The 14,642-nt window shown below is 42.0% G+C and overlaps 1 protein-coding gene across 1 annotated transcript in view; it reads left to right on the top strand.

Annotated features, from left to right (window-relative positions):
• FGD5 (FYVE, RhoGEF and PH domain containing 5) overlaps positions 1 to 14,642 on the top strand; it is a 124,566-nt gene that overhangs the window by 99,669 nt on the left and 10,255 nt on the right. The window contains exons 12-15 of the mRNA XM_067303670.1: positions 865 to 933; positions 8,013 to 8,096; positions 10,143 to 10,222; positions 13,515 to 13,614. Coding sequence (XP_067159771.1) covers positions 865 to 933; positions 8,013 to 8,096; positions 10,143 to 10,222; positions 13,515 to 13,614 — 333 coding nt within the window. The remainder of the gene's footprint in view (positions 1 to 864; positions 934 to 8,012; positions 8,097 to 10,142; positions 10,223 to 13,514; positions 13,615 to 14,642) is intronic.

The raw sequence follows: 14,642 nt of genomic DNA, 5'->3' as shown, positions 1-14,642 counted from the left end.
ACTTCTCCTGGCTATCAAGCCTGTCAGGCTTCCTCAGCTCCCACCTGCCTTTATGCTTCAAAAGATTTCTTCTTGAATTCTGCAACCCTAAACTTCCCTTCAATCCAACAGTATCTTTAGCAAAATTCATGGAGCAATTTTCAAGACATGCATACTCCTAGCATAAGAATCCTCATCAGCCAATAGTGCAGTCATCCTCTATTTTTTCTCTAACATTAGTATTCTCACTTGCCCTTGCCAGACAGTGTTCTAATAACTTCCGCAAACCCGAGCATATAGAATTTGGAGGACCGGTCTCTTTGAGTATAAATTGTTCTAGCATGAAAAACTCTCCATCAGAGAAGAATTAATGACTGTAGATCCACTGTTGTAGTTCAGTAATTCTGGACTATCCACATACATAGTCATAATAGGGATGGACAAGGAAAGATACCTATTGTGTTTGCAAACATGTACAGATTATGTACACAGATATGGTTATTTGGATGTAATATGCTGAAAACCAAGGTTTCAGCTTTTCTTTCTGTTCATTTTTCCTAATTAGAGATTTTTTAAAAGACAAAAGTTCTTGTCTGGATCCTATTAAATGTTAGTTTTGCAATCTGCGACAGTGGTGCCTGACAAGTGGGTTTCCAACTCGTTTGGTACAGATACAAATGAAAGCCATGAAGAGCAATAGGGCTAACCCCAGCAAAGACTAAGACAAATCATAAGGACTCAGGCTAGAAGCAATATAAGGTATTAATCTCTTCCTGTGGTGACGAAAGCAGTTAGAGTTCCTCCCTCCCTGGTAGGAATATTCTCTATTCTCAATAAACTTCAGAATGAAACCTCAGGATTATGACCTACTGTTTTCTCCTTCAGATCTTTGTTAAAGAGGGAACGCTGATGAAAGTTTCTGGCAAAAACAGGCACCCTCGGCATTTGTTCTTGGTAAGATTTCTTTTATATTTTTATTGTCTTCCTCATATTTTCTCTTGGGCTTATGCAGCCCTGAATCATGGCAGAAACTTCAGGGTTGCAGATTGTTTAACTATCAGCAGTGATGTGATGAGTTGGCTTCTGTTGCTAACAGTAGTCCATCTCATACATGTCCCCACTGGCCCTACGTACAGGAGTACAGGCTGTGCAGCCCTCTAATTTTTTCCCAGCTACTTATAGCCCCAGCCAGGCCATAATTCTGCAAAGGAGTGATACCTTCAGCTTGGCCCAAGTTTCCAAGGCACTCAGGAGCATGGGAGCACCTGAATACTTCCAGCAATTAAGTTGCACACTTGAAAATCTGTCCTAAGGCCTCAGTAGATCTGATCAGTAACAACAGAGAACATCCAACTGCTAAGGTTTATGAAAACTGTCTTTGGATTCAGTTGGGAGAGATTTCTATCCTTGGAGCTCAAGGACTAGATTTTATTTCCCTTTGTCCATGTCTGTGTAAATTACCTAGTAACTGTGTGCATTGCCTGGATATAGCCCTTCTGTCTGAACACACACCTCCAGCTCTGTTGATTAGAGCAGCAGCTTTTAATGAGGGTGTGCAAAATACTTCTAAGATAATTAAGAAAAATGAACCATTCATTTCATTTTTCAGGGGTCTGCAACCCTACCAAAAAATTGCAAGTATTTGCAAAACAAAACAGATAGAAAACCACTGGTGTGGAGATATGCCATTAATGCTCATGTTTTTATTTTGCATTACACACTACACTGAGCAGTTAGAGAGGATCTGAGACTCCAGGCTCCTGAGGTATATTCTCAACTTTGCAGATGGCTTATTGTATAACCACAGGCATTTTTATGCACTTATCTGAATGAAGGGGAAAATAATACTTGCCCACCTCTTAGGAGTTTGTGATGCTTATCTGTTCATGTTTGAAAAGTTCTTCGGAGTTCCTTTTTAGAAAAGAGCCATAAAGTCCTGAGCGTTATTGCTGGTATTAATATTAAAGTACCGTGTTTGAAGAATTTATTTTAAAATAAATGGGTTATAGGCCTAGAATATGTATTTTCTGTGGCTTCTGTAAGTACTGACAGCTTTTCACTCTGGGACCAATGTACAGAGGAGAGATGGCTGATAAGAAGAATTAATGGCAAAATGTATGAATTCTATAATTTCTCCCTCTGATTACTTCATATTTGTGTATGAGTAGGATCTTCCTTGTTGCTGTTCAGCTTCTCTGCCTCCATGATCACATACTGCACTCATAATCAAAGGTCAGATGAGATGGGACACGGTGCTGGCACTTCACTTTTTTAATGGCTTCATTGGTTTCTGTGAAAATTTGGACTTTCATGTACTGAAAATGATATATTTCACCCAAATCTTCCAAATATGAGATTGCTGCAGTGCTGTTTTACTGAGTCTGCATCAATGGACCGTAACAACAGCAAAAATGTCAAAACCGTAACTCCGTAGAAGCCAAGGGAAAATGTTCATGCCAGAAACAGTCACTGTGGGACCAGGGGCTGATCCTAAGAAACTGTGTTCTCTGCAGGAGTAACACTGAAGCCTACTGATGACCACTTTATAACAGATGATATGTGCTTTCCTTGCTGATCTCGCTGCATAAACATTTGCCTCTGCTAGGATTGTAAGAACATTTTGGAATTGAGGCTAAAACTGGGGCAAAATTCCAAAACGCTTTTACCACTTTGTCTTCCAGTGTGGTCATAACTCTGTCATCATAATCCACCACTACGGTAGATACTGCAATGGCACAAATTTAGCAGTTATAACAGAGATACAAAACTTCAAAGGAGGATCAGAAATCAGATCTGTATTAAACATTGAAAGAAAAGTAAAATTCAAACTTGGGTAAAAGATAAACTGATAAAAAAGATAAAATTCAAAGAATCTGAAATGGTTTTATCAGCTTGAAGGTCACAGAGGCAGAAAGTATTACTGGAATGAAGAAAGCAGAGAAATGAGTGTCTGGCACTTTCTAGTCAGGGAACTATTTTTGGTTTCTAGAGAAAGTTCAGCTGCTCAAACCCGGATGTTAACTGCAAGGAGAGAAATGTCTCTTGGCAGCTGTGGACATTACAGTAGCCAATGTCCAGTGGTTAATAGATGCTCTCAGTATTCAGAAAACAGCTTTTTTTTTTTTCCTCCTTTGGGTCAGAAAGGCAAATTGTGGCCAGACGTGTGCTGTCAGGCAAAGCATGTGGTGGAGCTAGACTAAACCATGGTGGTCACTTTCAAGAACCAGAGACACATGAAGCTGGCTTCTTTGCTGCTCTAGCACAGTGAAGTTGCAAGTGCTTTAGGCTTCCTGTATTATGTCTCCTGTTGAGGGGGATGATTGGATCTTGGAAACAGTTTGAAACTCATTGGCAATGATTTGCCTTTGGATTCAGTTAATTTTTACTGTTTCATCTATCCCAAGACTCCCTTAGGTTGTAGAGTAATGCTATGTGTGCTATAATTGTAGGAAAGAGAATCACTGTGGAATGTGGTAATTCCTGCAGTTAACACCTGAATGGTTTTGCATTATCTGTCACCACTAGTACTGCAGAGTCTCTGTTATGCCATCATCACTCTTGAGTTGTTCAACAGACTATTTAGCCTGTGAATACATTTAGACAACTCTTGCGTAGCTTTAGCAACATGTTTCTGTCTTGGCATATAGGACCTTTACTGCAGCAGTCTTAAGTCCCTACCACCCATTGCTGGCAACACCCCTTTGCAACAGCCAAGACCTGCATGAATGTATCCTTCCCTCTGCCAGTGCATCTAGCCCCGATCCACATGCTGTCTCTTGATTCTGACCTCTGAGACACTCTGTGTATGCCAGGCGTGCTTGAAATTTGACTCTTTTGTATTCTATGGGAAAACAGAAAACCCCAAGACTCCAATAATCTCCTAAATACTGTCTCTTAAAACCTACACTCATTAAAGCCTTTATATTCTAAGGACCATATTATAATCCTTTCGAAGCCACTGACAAAACTCCAGTAGTATAAGGATTTACCCTGATATGTTCATCAACAAAAACTTTCAGAATTGGATTTTTTTTTATGATGCTTCACATGTCCATTGCTACCCAAAAAGGTCATCAGAAGCTGATATGTATAGGTGTACTTTGTTTTGATTTTGGATGAAATTACTAAGTTTACCTTAGCTACCCAAAACAGAATTTCACATGACTAGGATTTTTCAAAGTTCTCTGTAGTGAACTTACTCTGCCTGAAGCTGAATCAAGCCCAGGGCTTGATGAAAGTTTCAGTGGAAGAGTATATGCTGAAGGCAAACCTGAGAATTTAACCCCTACGCACCCCAGGAGATGAGTCCACCAAACTAGAGCTGTAGTTAGAATATGCTATAAAAGTTGGGCATGTGCCAGACTCTTACTCAGTCTGTGCATTCAGGGTGTGCTTTGGTGGTATGTGTGCACTTGTTCTCTGAGCATACACCCCTAAGGAATGTTTTATGTCTGTGCTCAGTTCCTACAGGCATGAGCATGTAGCACACACATTCAGGGATTCTTGGGGTAAACGTGTTTCTGCGGGTGTATATCGTGTGTATCACAAAGCTACTTGAGCTGGCTGTCTTGTTCAGGCTGATGGTATTGTTGAATCTGGTGTTTCCTGGCAGGATGTTTGGCAAGTTTTGCTGGGCGCCTGTTTCCTGAGTCCAGACTCTGTTTACAAGGATGTTGGAGCCTTTTTGCAGCACAGTATGGGCTGCTGACGCTGGAAGGCCCCCTAATCACCCCTCAACTACAGGACTTTGCAACTCAGACACTATCTCTTATCTCACCCTTCCAAGAATTTCTCTACAAAGGCTGCTTGTGTTGGAAGTGGAGTGGGGGAAACTGCCATCAAATAGCAGACTTTGTTTAATGCTCTAACCAGCAGGGCTGGAACACAGGAGAATTCTGAGTCTGGAGCTTGGAAAACGCAGCCCCAGCACACATTCAGGTTGCTCCACTGACACTCATAGGATGTTTAGCACTGACTTGAACAACACAGGGTTCATAACAAACTACCCTTTAAAACACTCAGAAAAAACAAACGCATGGTAGGAGCTTTTACACAAAATGGGCACTGAATATGGGTGCCAGCAATTCAGCCGGGCACAGATAAACTTACTTGAATCAAAAAATTCAGACAGTGTAGGTTAGAAAATTTGCTCTGACCTCTAATGTTACTGGGTTCCCATCACAATAGAAGGGATTATAAAAAAAAAGGGGGGGGGGGAAGCAGAAGCATCCCTCTTTCTCCGCATTATCAACCGTTCTCTTGGGGACTGCATGTTTCTGTGTGTGCAGCAGTGCAGAACAGGAATATCTGTTCCCTCATTGATATCCATGCAGTTTGAGGATCTCAATTATTCAGGAAGTTTTCTGGCAAACAGAAGTGTGCCTGAAACCCAAGGACTGCTGGGAAGTCCCCTGGGGGCCATGGCAGTTTGAGCTCTCCTACCACAGATTTCTGAGGGTCTGCAAGATCAGCTTTTATTATGGCTCAGATCTCACTGCTTCAGGAAACAATGTGCCTGTAGTGGTATACAGAAAAGCAGAGTGTGAAACAGGAGGATGCATGAAACCACCGGCACTGATGCTAGTTCTGCACAAACCATTCATATAGCCACCACTCACTTCTCAAGTATAGATGTGGCTAAGGAGATAGTAGGGAATGCAGATCCTTTTTCTGTGTGCCTTGCTTAGCAAGCTTTGAAATATCTGTCATAATTTCATTGTGACAAGCTGTGGCTGATGGGGCCTCAAAAGACATTAGAGTCACAGCCCTCCTCTCTATACTGCGCAACAAAACAGAAGGAGAAAAAAAAACCCTCCAATGGGCAATTATAAAACAAAACCAGCATTAATGTTTAATAAAATCTTGGTATATTAATCAGAGCTGCCATGACAACGGAATGCACCAGGGTGTCTTCCTTAATCAACAGTAATAAAAGAATCAGCTGATTTTTAAAGAAATATATACCTTTTAAAATAAATGGGGTTTGCAGTCCAAGAAACCCAGGAGTGCATGCTGCCAAAATCCTGAAGACCTCTCTTAGGAGTGCACTTTCTCTGGCTTAGTGCCCATAATTAGTCACTTTTTCTTGTGTTTTGAAACAAGCTTCAAGTACCGGCACTAATGACTGGAAGAATTACTGTTTTCTCCTATAATCCTTTGAAAATTCAGTAGATAGCAGAATCACCAGGCAAATGTAAGAATTCATTAGGGAATCCAGAGCATTCTCTAATGGTAGTACTAAAGCCTGCCTTTCTTTATTTCCTTCTTCCCACCTGGCTGTTCCAGTCCTTGCTGCCACTGACTTAAAAAGAAACCTACCCATCTAGTAATATCAAGTGAAAATAGCTTCCATCTGATTTTCACTGAAAGGTTTACATTCACGCAGGTTTTCCTACCCAAGCCTCCTAGATGTTCAGTATGCCATTGGTTGTGATGAGATTTCTGGTTATGCACAGCCCTAGTTAAACTGGGAATAATCATGTGGTCAGTACTGTGCAGGTGTCACTGTGCCAACTGGATTAATGTTAGCATGGGAAGTAATTTATGGAGCCATAAGTAAATGGCATAAAAACTCTGTGACAAGCCATTTGTCACCTTGTTCTATGGAAATTCTATTGTGTTGCTGCAAAAGGAGTAAATACTTTGCTTTACTGAGAAGAGAGTCTGAAACTTTTCTTCTGACTTGGTAGTATGTTTTTATATACTCAGTTGAAAAGTGCTATATTAAAAGAGCTTTAAACTACGCATCAATTAAGACTCACTAGAAAGACTCTGAGAAATGCAGAGCAGAGTGGCCTATACAGGAGAGCTTACAAGTCTTTTCACTAAACTTAAAAATAATGGGGATACCTTGTCTCTGGCATTGCACTGTGTGACATACGCCTTGTTTTTTTACATTGCCTTGCATGTCTTTGTTCACAGTATCCCACCTTGGTAATCAAAGGGCTGACTGAGTTTATGTATCTCAGTATTGATGCGGGAGGACTGGGGGGGGCAAGGGGGGGGCGCAGGGGAAGAACACAGTACATGACCTGCTCTTATAAGCTAAACAGAGTCTACATGCATACAGGCACCACTTTAGCAATATTGTGGCACACAGACGTTACTATTCCTTCTAGTAGTAAGGGAAGGAGGGGCCAGCAAAGACCTACTAGGTCCAGTTCTTCTGTTTCATTTACTTGTTTGTTGGCATGGAGGTAAAAGTCCACAATAACATCTGTGATTAAGCTAAGCAAACTGCACCAGAGAAGATCTTCATTTTGTCTGAAGCTGTTTTATAAACAAATGCACTCTGCAAGGAGCTGTAAGAACTAAGGAAAGATTTGGAGTGTTAAGTTACAGATGTTTGGTTCCTCACAAAATGAAAAAAAGTTTCTCATTTTGCTCTCCCATGGGTCTCTGCTGCAGCCCACAGACCCAGCAAAGCTGTCATGTGTCTGGGCAAATTCTGCTAGCAGTAAAGTCCATTTACTCCTCTCAAATATCCAGACCATTCCTCCTTGACCCGTTCCTCCAGATCTTGGCAGCTCTCCTTGTCTCTACTTCCTTTTTGCCCAGAAAATGGAAGTCCTTAAAGTCAAGACCTACCCCGGCCTAACCACAGCTTCAGTGTCAGTGGGATCCTGAGAGCACCAGAGCTGCTGCTTCCCAGGCAGTTAGTCAGTATTGCCAGGTAGTAAATGTACAGGCTGCCTTCCCAACTTGAATGCTGCACTGCCCTTAAAACAAGCAGCTGCTTCACCCAAGCTGGGGAGAAGGGTGGGGGTGGGGAAACAACCAAGGAGTTGATATTTACTGGCTTAGCCATGAGCAACAGTCAAAAATGGGATGGAATCAAAGTCCAGGATCCAAGCTCCCTTGAGCTCCGTGGAAATGCAGGTCTTGATCTAACCCGTGTGGCTCAGGCCTGTCTTTAGTAACAGCCCTAGCAGTTCATCAAGTTACTGCTTGTTCTGGGCATCCCCCCAAAGAAATAATGGTCAGGCCAGCAAGCCCTATCGCAAATTATTGATTTTGTCTTTCTCTTCATACAGATGAATGATGTTCTGCTGTACACATATCCCCAGAAGGATGGCAAATACCGACTGAAAAACACCTTGACTGTGTCAGGCATGAAGGTAATGCCTCATCTGTATTACAGCCTGGAATTAAAGTTGTACAGTGGGTTGTTAGTACTTTGCTGGTTTATGTCTCACTTCCAGCTGAGAGCAAGGGGATGGGGGGATGGACCTGTTAGCAGGGGATTCCTTTGCCTCTTACAGGAGGTAGAAGGAAAAAATAATATAAAGTAAACAAATAACAACCTTATCTATAAGGTTGTGACTTGGTATTACAGCCTTATTCAGGATGATCATGAATAATGCAAGCCAAAATCAAATTTACTATCTGATCATGAAACTGGAAACAGAAAAGATTTATTATCCCATTTTGTCCATTCCCCTCTGTCTCCAGCCAATGTATGATTGTTCCCTACAACATATTTACTAGGGCTTAGGCTGCCTTGTTTTAAACTCCTGCCACTCCAAATTTACATAAACTTTCATTTGCCTGTTTTTTATGTGCTCTTTGACTGTTTTCATCAAATTAATGGATGAAATGGCGTTAATGGATTCAAAAAGTGATTAGCCCACTTCATGGAAAAAGGTGCATTGGGTGCTATTACATGCAATAATATAGACATGGTCTCTTATTCAGTAAATCCCTAAACTGCAGATTGCCAGAAACTGGACACAATTGCCTTGTTCTTACACTCCTTCCCTAAGCATTCACTGGCCTCCGTGCAACAGGAGGTATTGGGCTGGAGGGGTCTTTGCTTCTGATCCAGCCTGCCATTATACACCTCCCTCCAGGAACTTATTCATAACTGTTATACAGCCATTATAACAAGTTGTATTTATATGAAAGAGGACTTGAAGTAGCAAGTCAGGAGCTCGGGGATGTAGGAAATATGCAAGATGAGAATTACTAATTATTAATTCCAGTAGAATGACACAAGGGGTTTTGGTGTGTTATGAAAATGTGTGAGGCTGAGTTTGGATCACCCTGGAGACATCAAAGTCTAAAACTAACTATGGGTGCCCAGCTGGGGAAGGAATTGCCAAAATGCTCCACCACTAAGTGGAATGGAGATGCAGAACAGGTACCTGTTAGGGTACATTTGAAATATTGAGTCACTGGCATGATAGATGCATATTAATAACAATGTATCATGAAGCTTTTTTTCTAAGTGGCTGCTGCTACTAGTAAGTGGCTGATGCACTATATGGTAGAGAAAATGTTTTAGCTAAGCAGCAGCTCTTAAGTAAATTTTCACTCTTAAAGAGCCTTGCTGCAGACATGCAGGCATTCACTGAACTGAAGCACTTTGCTGCATATGGTCTACCTGTTAGGAAAAAGTTATTTCCAATCCTTCCAGGAATAGCCAAGGCTTTTGCCCTGCTTTACCAACATGCTCTGACACTTCACAGAATCACAGAATCACAGAATCACTGAGGTTGGAAGGGACCTCTGGAGATCATCTAGTCCAACACCCCTGCTCAAGCAGGGTCACCTAGAGCACATTGCACAGGATTGCATCCAGGCGCATTTTGAATATCTCCAGAGAAGGAGACTCCACCACCTCTCGGGGCAACCTGTTCCAGTGCTCTGTCACCCTCACAGTGAAAAAGTTTTTCCTCATGTTAAGATGGAAGTGTCTGTGTTTCAGTTTGTGCCCATTGCCTCGCGTCCTGTCGCTCGGCACCACTGAAAAGAGTCTGGTCCCATCCTCTCGACACCCTCCCTTCAGATACTTGTACACATTGATAAGATCTCCTCTCAGCCTTCTCTTCTCCAAGCTAAACAGGCCAAGCTCTCTCACTTGTCAGACTAAACATCCCTGAAGCTTGTCATATTCAAATTCAGCCCTGATTAATACTTTATCCTTATCTTTACAGTAGGGCTAAATGGACATTTTTTTCCTTTAGCACCATCACCATATTGAAATACAGAGCACTCCTCATTAAATCAGCAATACAACACCCTACCTGCTCATCCCTTTGCTTTGAAGTATGAAACAGATGGCTGGGATGTCATAGATCACTAGGCATTGAGATATGTATAATGTACTGGTTATAGACAGTTTAACTCTTGTCCACCTTCGTGCTCACAATATTTGTTTCTAGGTCAGCCGCCCAGTGACAGAAAAAGCCCAGAACGTCCTGAAGATTGAAAATGATGAATATTGCCTGACCCTGTCAGCAAGGTACTGTCCATCAGAGGTCTCCCACTACAGCATGGCTGAAAACACAGCAGACTTCCCTAAATTACACTGTGCAACACGTAGATAGGAAGGGCGCTTTCTTATTTGGTCACTGAATTTGGAGCTTTCATCCTTCCAAGAACATTTGCCATCTGTGTGCAGTGCTCAGCTACCTGTCAAAGCCTGTCTGGTTCCTTTTATAACCAGCAAATCAGAAAATATCAGGTTTTCCTAGAGCTGCACACTCATTAAAAACTCCAAAATATACACACAGTACTTCTGAATTACCCACTTTCAGTTAAAAAAAGCTGGATGTGTACAGTAAGTACTTCTGTATTGTAGAGGGGAAACAACTGCTGTGTGTGTCCTTCATCCAGTGCAACTGAAGTTGGCATCTCTCAGAAGCAGCCTGGGATGCTCTGCTGGCATTTTTATATTGTTTCTTTGCCTTTTGTGCTCATATCAAGTCTGTGCTTAGTTAGCAAAGCATGTGAGGCCACTGGGAGCTGTGTTGCTTTGGTAGTGGATAGAATCAAGGCCTAAAACTGAGATTGCACTTTGATAACAGAGCCAGACAGGGCCTGACTCTTATCAGAGCACTGGGATAGAGCCCCTTTCTCTTCTTTGTGCTGCTCATTCTGGGACAACCTGCCACAAGTCACCCAGGAAGACAGACCATTTCTTCCTCTCCCTCTCTGTGCTGCCTGGCAGAACTGATGAGACACCAGTGGTACAGCACGCTCTCCTAACCACACTGTACAACACCCACAGCATGCTACACTCACCAAACGGAGAGCCAAGGACAGAAAAGCACCAGAAGGCTTCAAGCTTCCCTAAAGACTGTGTCTCATATTGCTCATACTGAGGTCCTGCAAACCTGCACTGAAGGCCAGTTGTTGACGATCACAACCCAACTCTTAATGCCTTACACTTGCATGAGACAAGGCGAATGCAGCAAGGAGATACTGCATGAGTGCCAGGGACTAAAGGCAGTAAAATGAGGATGGCCAAAGCTCACAAGTCAGCATGGCTGCATGAGCAAGTGGCACTATAAAGTCCCTACATCTCCCACTGAAAATGGCTTGCTCGCCCACAGAGCCTGTTCCTGGCTTACAGTCAGCTGATGATGGATCTGAGCACAGAGCCTTTACTGAGGGGGGCTGATATTACATTTTGCATTTCAAAATTGTTCTTCTCAGACACAGAGGTAACAGTGTGGTGCCCATATAAAATACCAGAGCACCATGAGAAAGCAGTCAGTGTTACCTCCCTAGCATGCTAATTCAGAGCAACAGTGACGACGTTGTAACAAAATCCCATCTCAGTCCAGTTTCTGTGTTGCACAGATGTCCCCTGCTGTCCAGGAGACTGCAGTGACAATTTGACTCCCTTTTTCTATTTGTCTAAGCACACTGCAAAAGTATATGAGCCAGCACAGGGATAAACGACAACCTGGCCCAACGGTGCAGCTCAGAAATCGCACAGGGACCGAATGTGGCAATGGTGAATTGAGGTCTGAGTTTCTCCGAGCCTCCAAAGTTCAGCAAAAATTCCTCTGAGCCTTCATGCAATCAATGAAATAGCTAACAGAGAAGAGACCAGTGACAACTGATACCATTTATCTCACTCACAAGCAGTCAGGTGTTATTCCCACATTTAGGCACTCTAGTAACCTATGATTACTGCCTAGGGATGTTTAACGGAGTGGAGAAAAGGTTAAAGGAGCCAGTTAGATATCAGGGTTTTAATAGTAGATTGTCCCTTTTATCTGTCTTTGACAAAGTGGCTTTAACTTACATCACTATATGAGCCATGATTTTTTTTGCTTTATTAAGAAAGATCTTAATTTTCAAGTGGAGAGAATTTCTAAGTAAGAATTAGCAAGAGAAAGGTTGAAGAACCACTTCAGTTAATGCTTTGCAGGCTGGGAATATGGTTTGACTGGAAGATACAGACATCTTTGTCAGATTTCTTTGGAAAGTAAAATTTGACAGATCTTTTACTAGTGATAAGGACTGACTAGTAGCATCACTCTTGTCAGAGAGAATCTCCTACATCATAGCCCCCTGTCATGCAGAGGTTAACCTATATGCATTATATACACCTGCTTGAGAATCTCTTTGCTCCAACAGGCTTGTTGAATTTTACAGAGGCTGGTGTTTTTCACAGACAAAGGCTTATGCTCAGGGAACAGAGGGATTCTAAGTCAGGGGTCACTGATTAACACTGGCATTTCCTTTCTCCCTCCCCGCCCCTCCTTAAGATCACAAAAGACAAGTTGTTCTCAGATGTCTTGTTTGGTGGCCTTCCTGAGCTTGGTGTGAGAAAATCACAGCTGAACAGCAGCTGGCAATGATGCCACTGCTAATTTTTACAAGCAAGCCTAGCAGTAGCTTTAATGTGAATGGCTGCTATGACTTGGGGAGGGGAGACCACGCTAAGCTTCATCCCCTCCTGTGACTGATGCTGGGAGCAGCTAGAGCTTTGCACAGTTTCAGATGGACAGTAAGAGCACAGTTTGGACTCACAGCAGGAAAAACAACTAACACAGGCAGAACAGCTAATAGCCCTAACAGAGGGCTGTGTCTGGGAATTAACAGACATTAACAGCCCTGCTGCTTTTCTGGGAGAGCTGGACTGGCAGAGAAGTGCATAAGCTCCCTGTTTTGTCTAGGGCAAAGGGGGCATCTATGGGCCAGTCTGGAGAACTACTGGCCTCCATGTGAAACTGCAACTAGGGGAATGCTGAATTTCTTTCCCAAATTGCTGTCCTGGCCTCCTGCCAGGAGTTTGAAGATTGTTTGTGATCTACCTAGAGAAAAACAAAAATATTCAAATCTTCACCTGTGGGCCAGACTTCTGCATGCCCCAACATGGAGATCATCTAAGCGTTCCATTGAAGAAATGAGTGCAAACACACTCTGAGCAACCATGCCAACGCTACATGCTCTAGAATGCCTAACAGCTAGGACAGACAAGACAGAAGAGACATTTCATGTCACCCTATGTGATCTAGGACTGAACAACTTTTAATAAAGTAAACCTTGAAATATTTGTGAGTGCTTTTCTCATTCTCAGTCACAGTCCTAATCATAGATCTGAACTAATCATCTTGCTGAATAGGTATGACAGTAAATTTTGTTCCTGGTCAAAGAAATACCAGTTGCATACCAATGCACTGGTGGGGAAAAGCAAACATTCATAAAGCAAAGCTTTTCTCTTTTGATCCAGAAACTGCTTGGTTCAATCCCTGCTGTGCATGGCATTGACTGCACTGCTGTATTTCATTCCACAGCTCTTGTTCAGAAAGGGATGACTGGTACAGCTGCATCAGCAGATACATCCCAGATGACTGCAAAGCTCAAAACACTTCCACCTTCCACAGCAGCGTGGAGGTAAGAGGAGAATTTCAGAGGTTGAAAGGGGAAGGAAAAAAAATAAATGGAAAGAGAAAGGAAAGGAGGGGAGGATATAAAAAAAATCAGAGTTCCTAGTGGCAGAGAATTCTTACTATTTTCATTTAAATCAGTATTTCAAGACTAAATGACATGGCTCATTCACAGTTACTGGTTACCATACAATTTTCATAGGCCACCTCTGAAATGTTACTACACATGGTATTCTGAGGTCTTTGCTTAAATCTATAGGAGTTTTATTGGAGGAAGACTAGCAGAATGTAGTCCTACACGGTAACTATCTATCTTGGATGTTCTAAAAATAGCTACAAACTTTGCACACGACTGTAAGAAAACAAAACTACCCATCAGTTATGCTCATATCATACACATAATAAATCCACTGCCAGTGCAAACCCCACCAGAAATATTCTAATTGTACCTTCACAATTAATGTATACTATTGCTACTGCATTAATTTAAACTGTGCTACTCCCAGTTATAAAAGCAAATAATGGATTTGCTAAAAAGCAAAAATGCTTTGTAAGGTTAGGCAAAACCCTAGGGTTTCACTAAATAATGCTAACTAGGAAAAAAAAATGAGGGGCATTTTATTTTTAAAGACTGGGGGAAATAAAAAATGAATTCCAAAACCAAAGCAGGATACTCTTGCTGGCCTGAAGCTAATCTGCTTTCAAATTTTCAACAGGAAAAAATAAAAAATCAGATGTATAGCAACAGAAAATATATCCTTTTCCAACAAATAAAAATATAACTGCTTATGCAGCTCTGCTTCTGATTTAGATCTGAATGTGTGCAAGGAGAATGTAATTTTTCTGCATCTAAATCCTATTTGCCTGCAGAGGTCTAATTTCCTCCTAGCAAATCCTCCTAATAAACAGTCTTTTAAAGGCACAAGAGCTTGCTTTACCTGTGCTAAACACTAAGCTGCTGTGAACCGGAAGCAGGGTACCCATGATATAATTTGATGCTGAGCCTGAGCTAATGCACTCAGCTTCTCAGCAAGG

This window comes from Apteryx mantelli, chromosome 12 (genome assembly GCF_036417845.1).
Source record: "Apteryx mantelli isolate bAptMan1 chromosome 12, bAptMan1.hap1, whole genome shotgun sequence".
NCBI lineage: Eukaryota > Metazoa > Chordata > Aves > Apterygiformes > Apterygidae > Apteryx > Apteryx mantelli.
The sequence above is the reverse complement of the archived record's forward strand: the minus strand, read 5'-3'. Positions and strand labels throughout refer to the sequence as shown.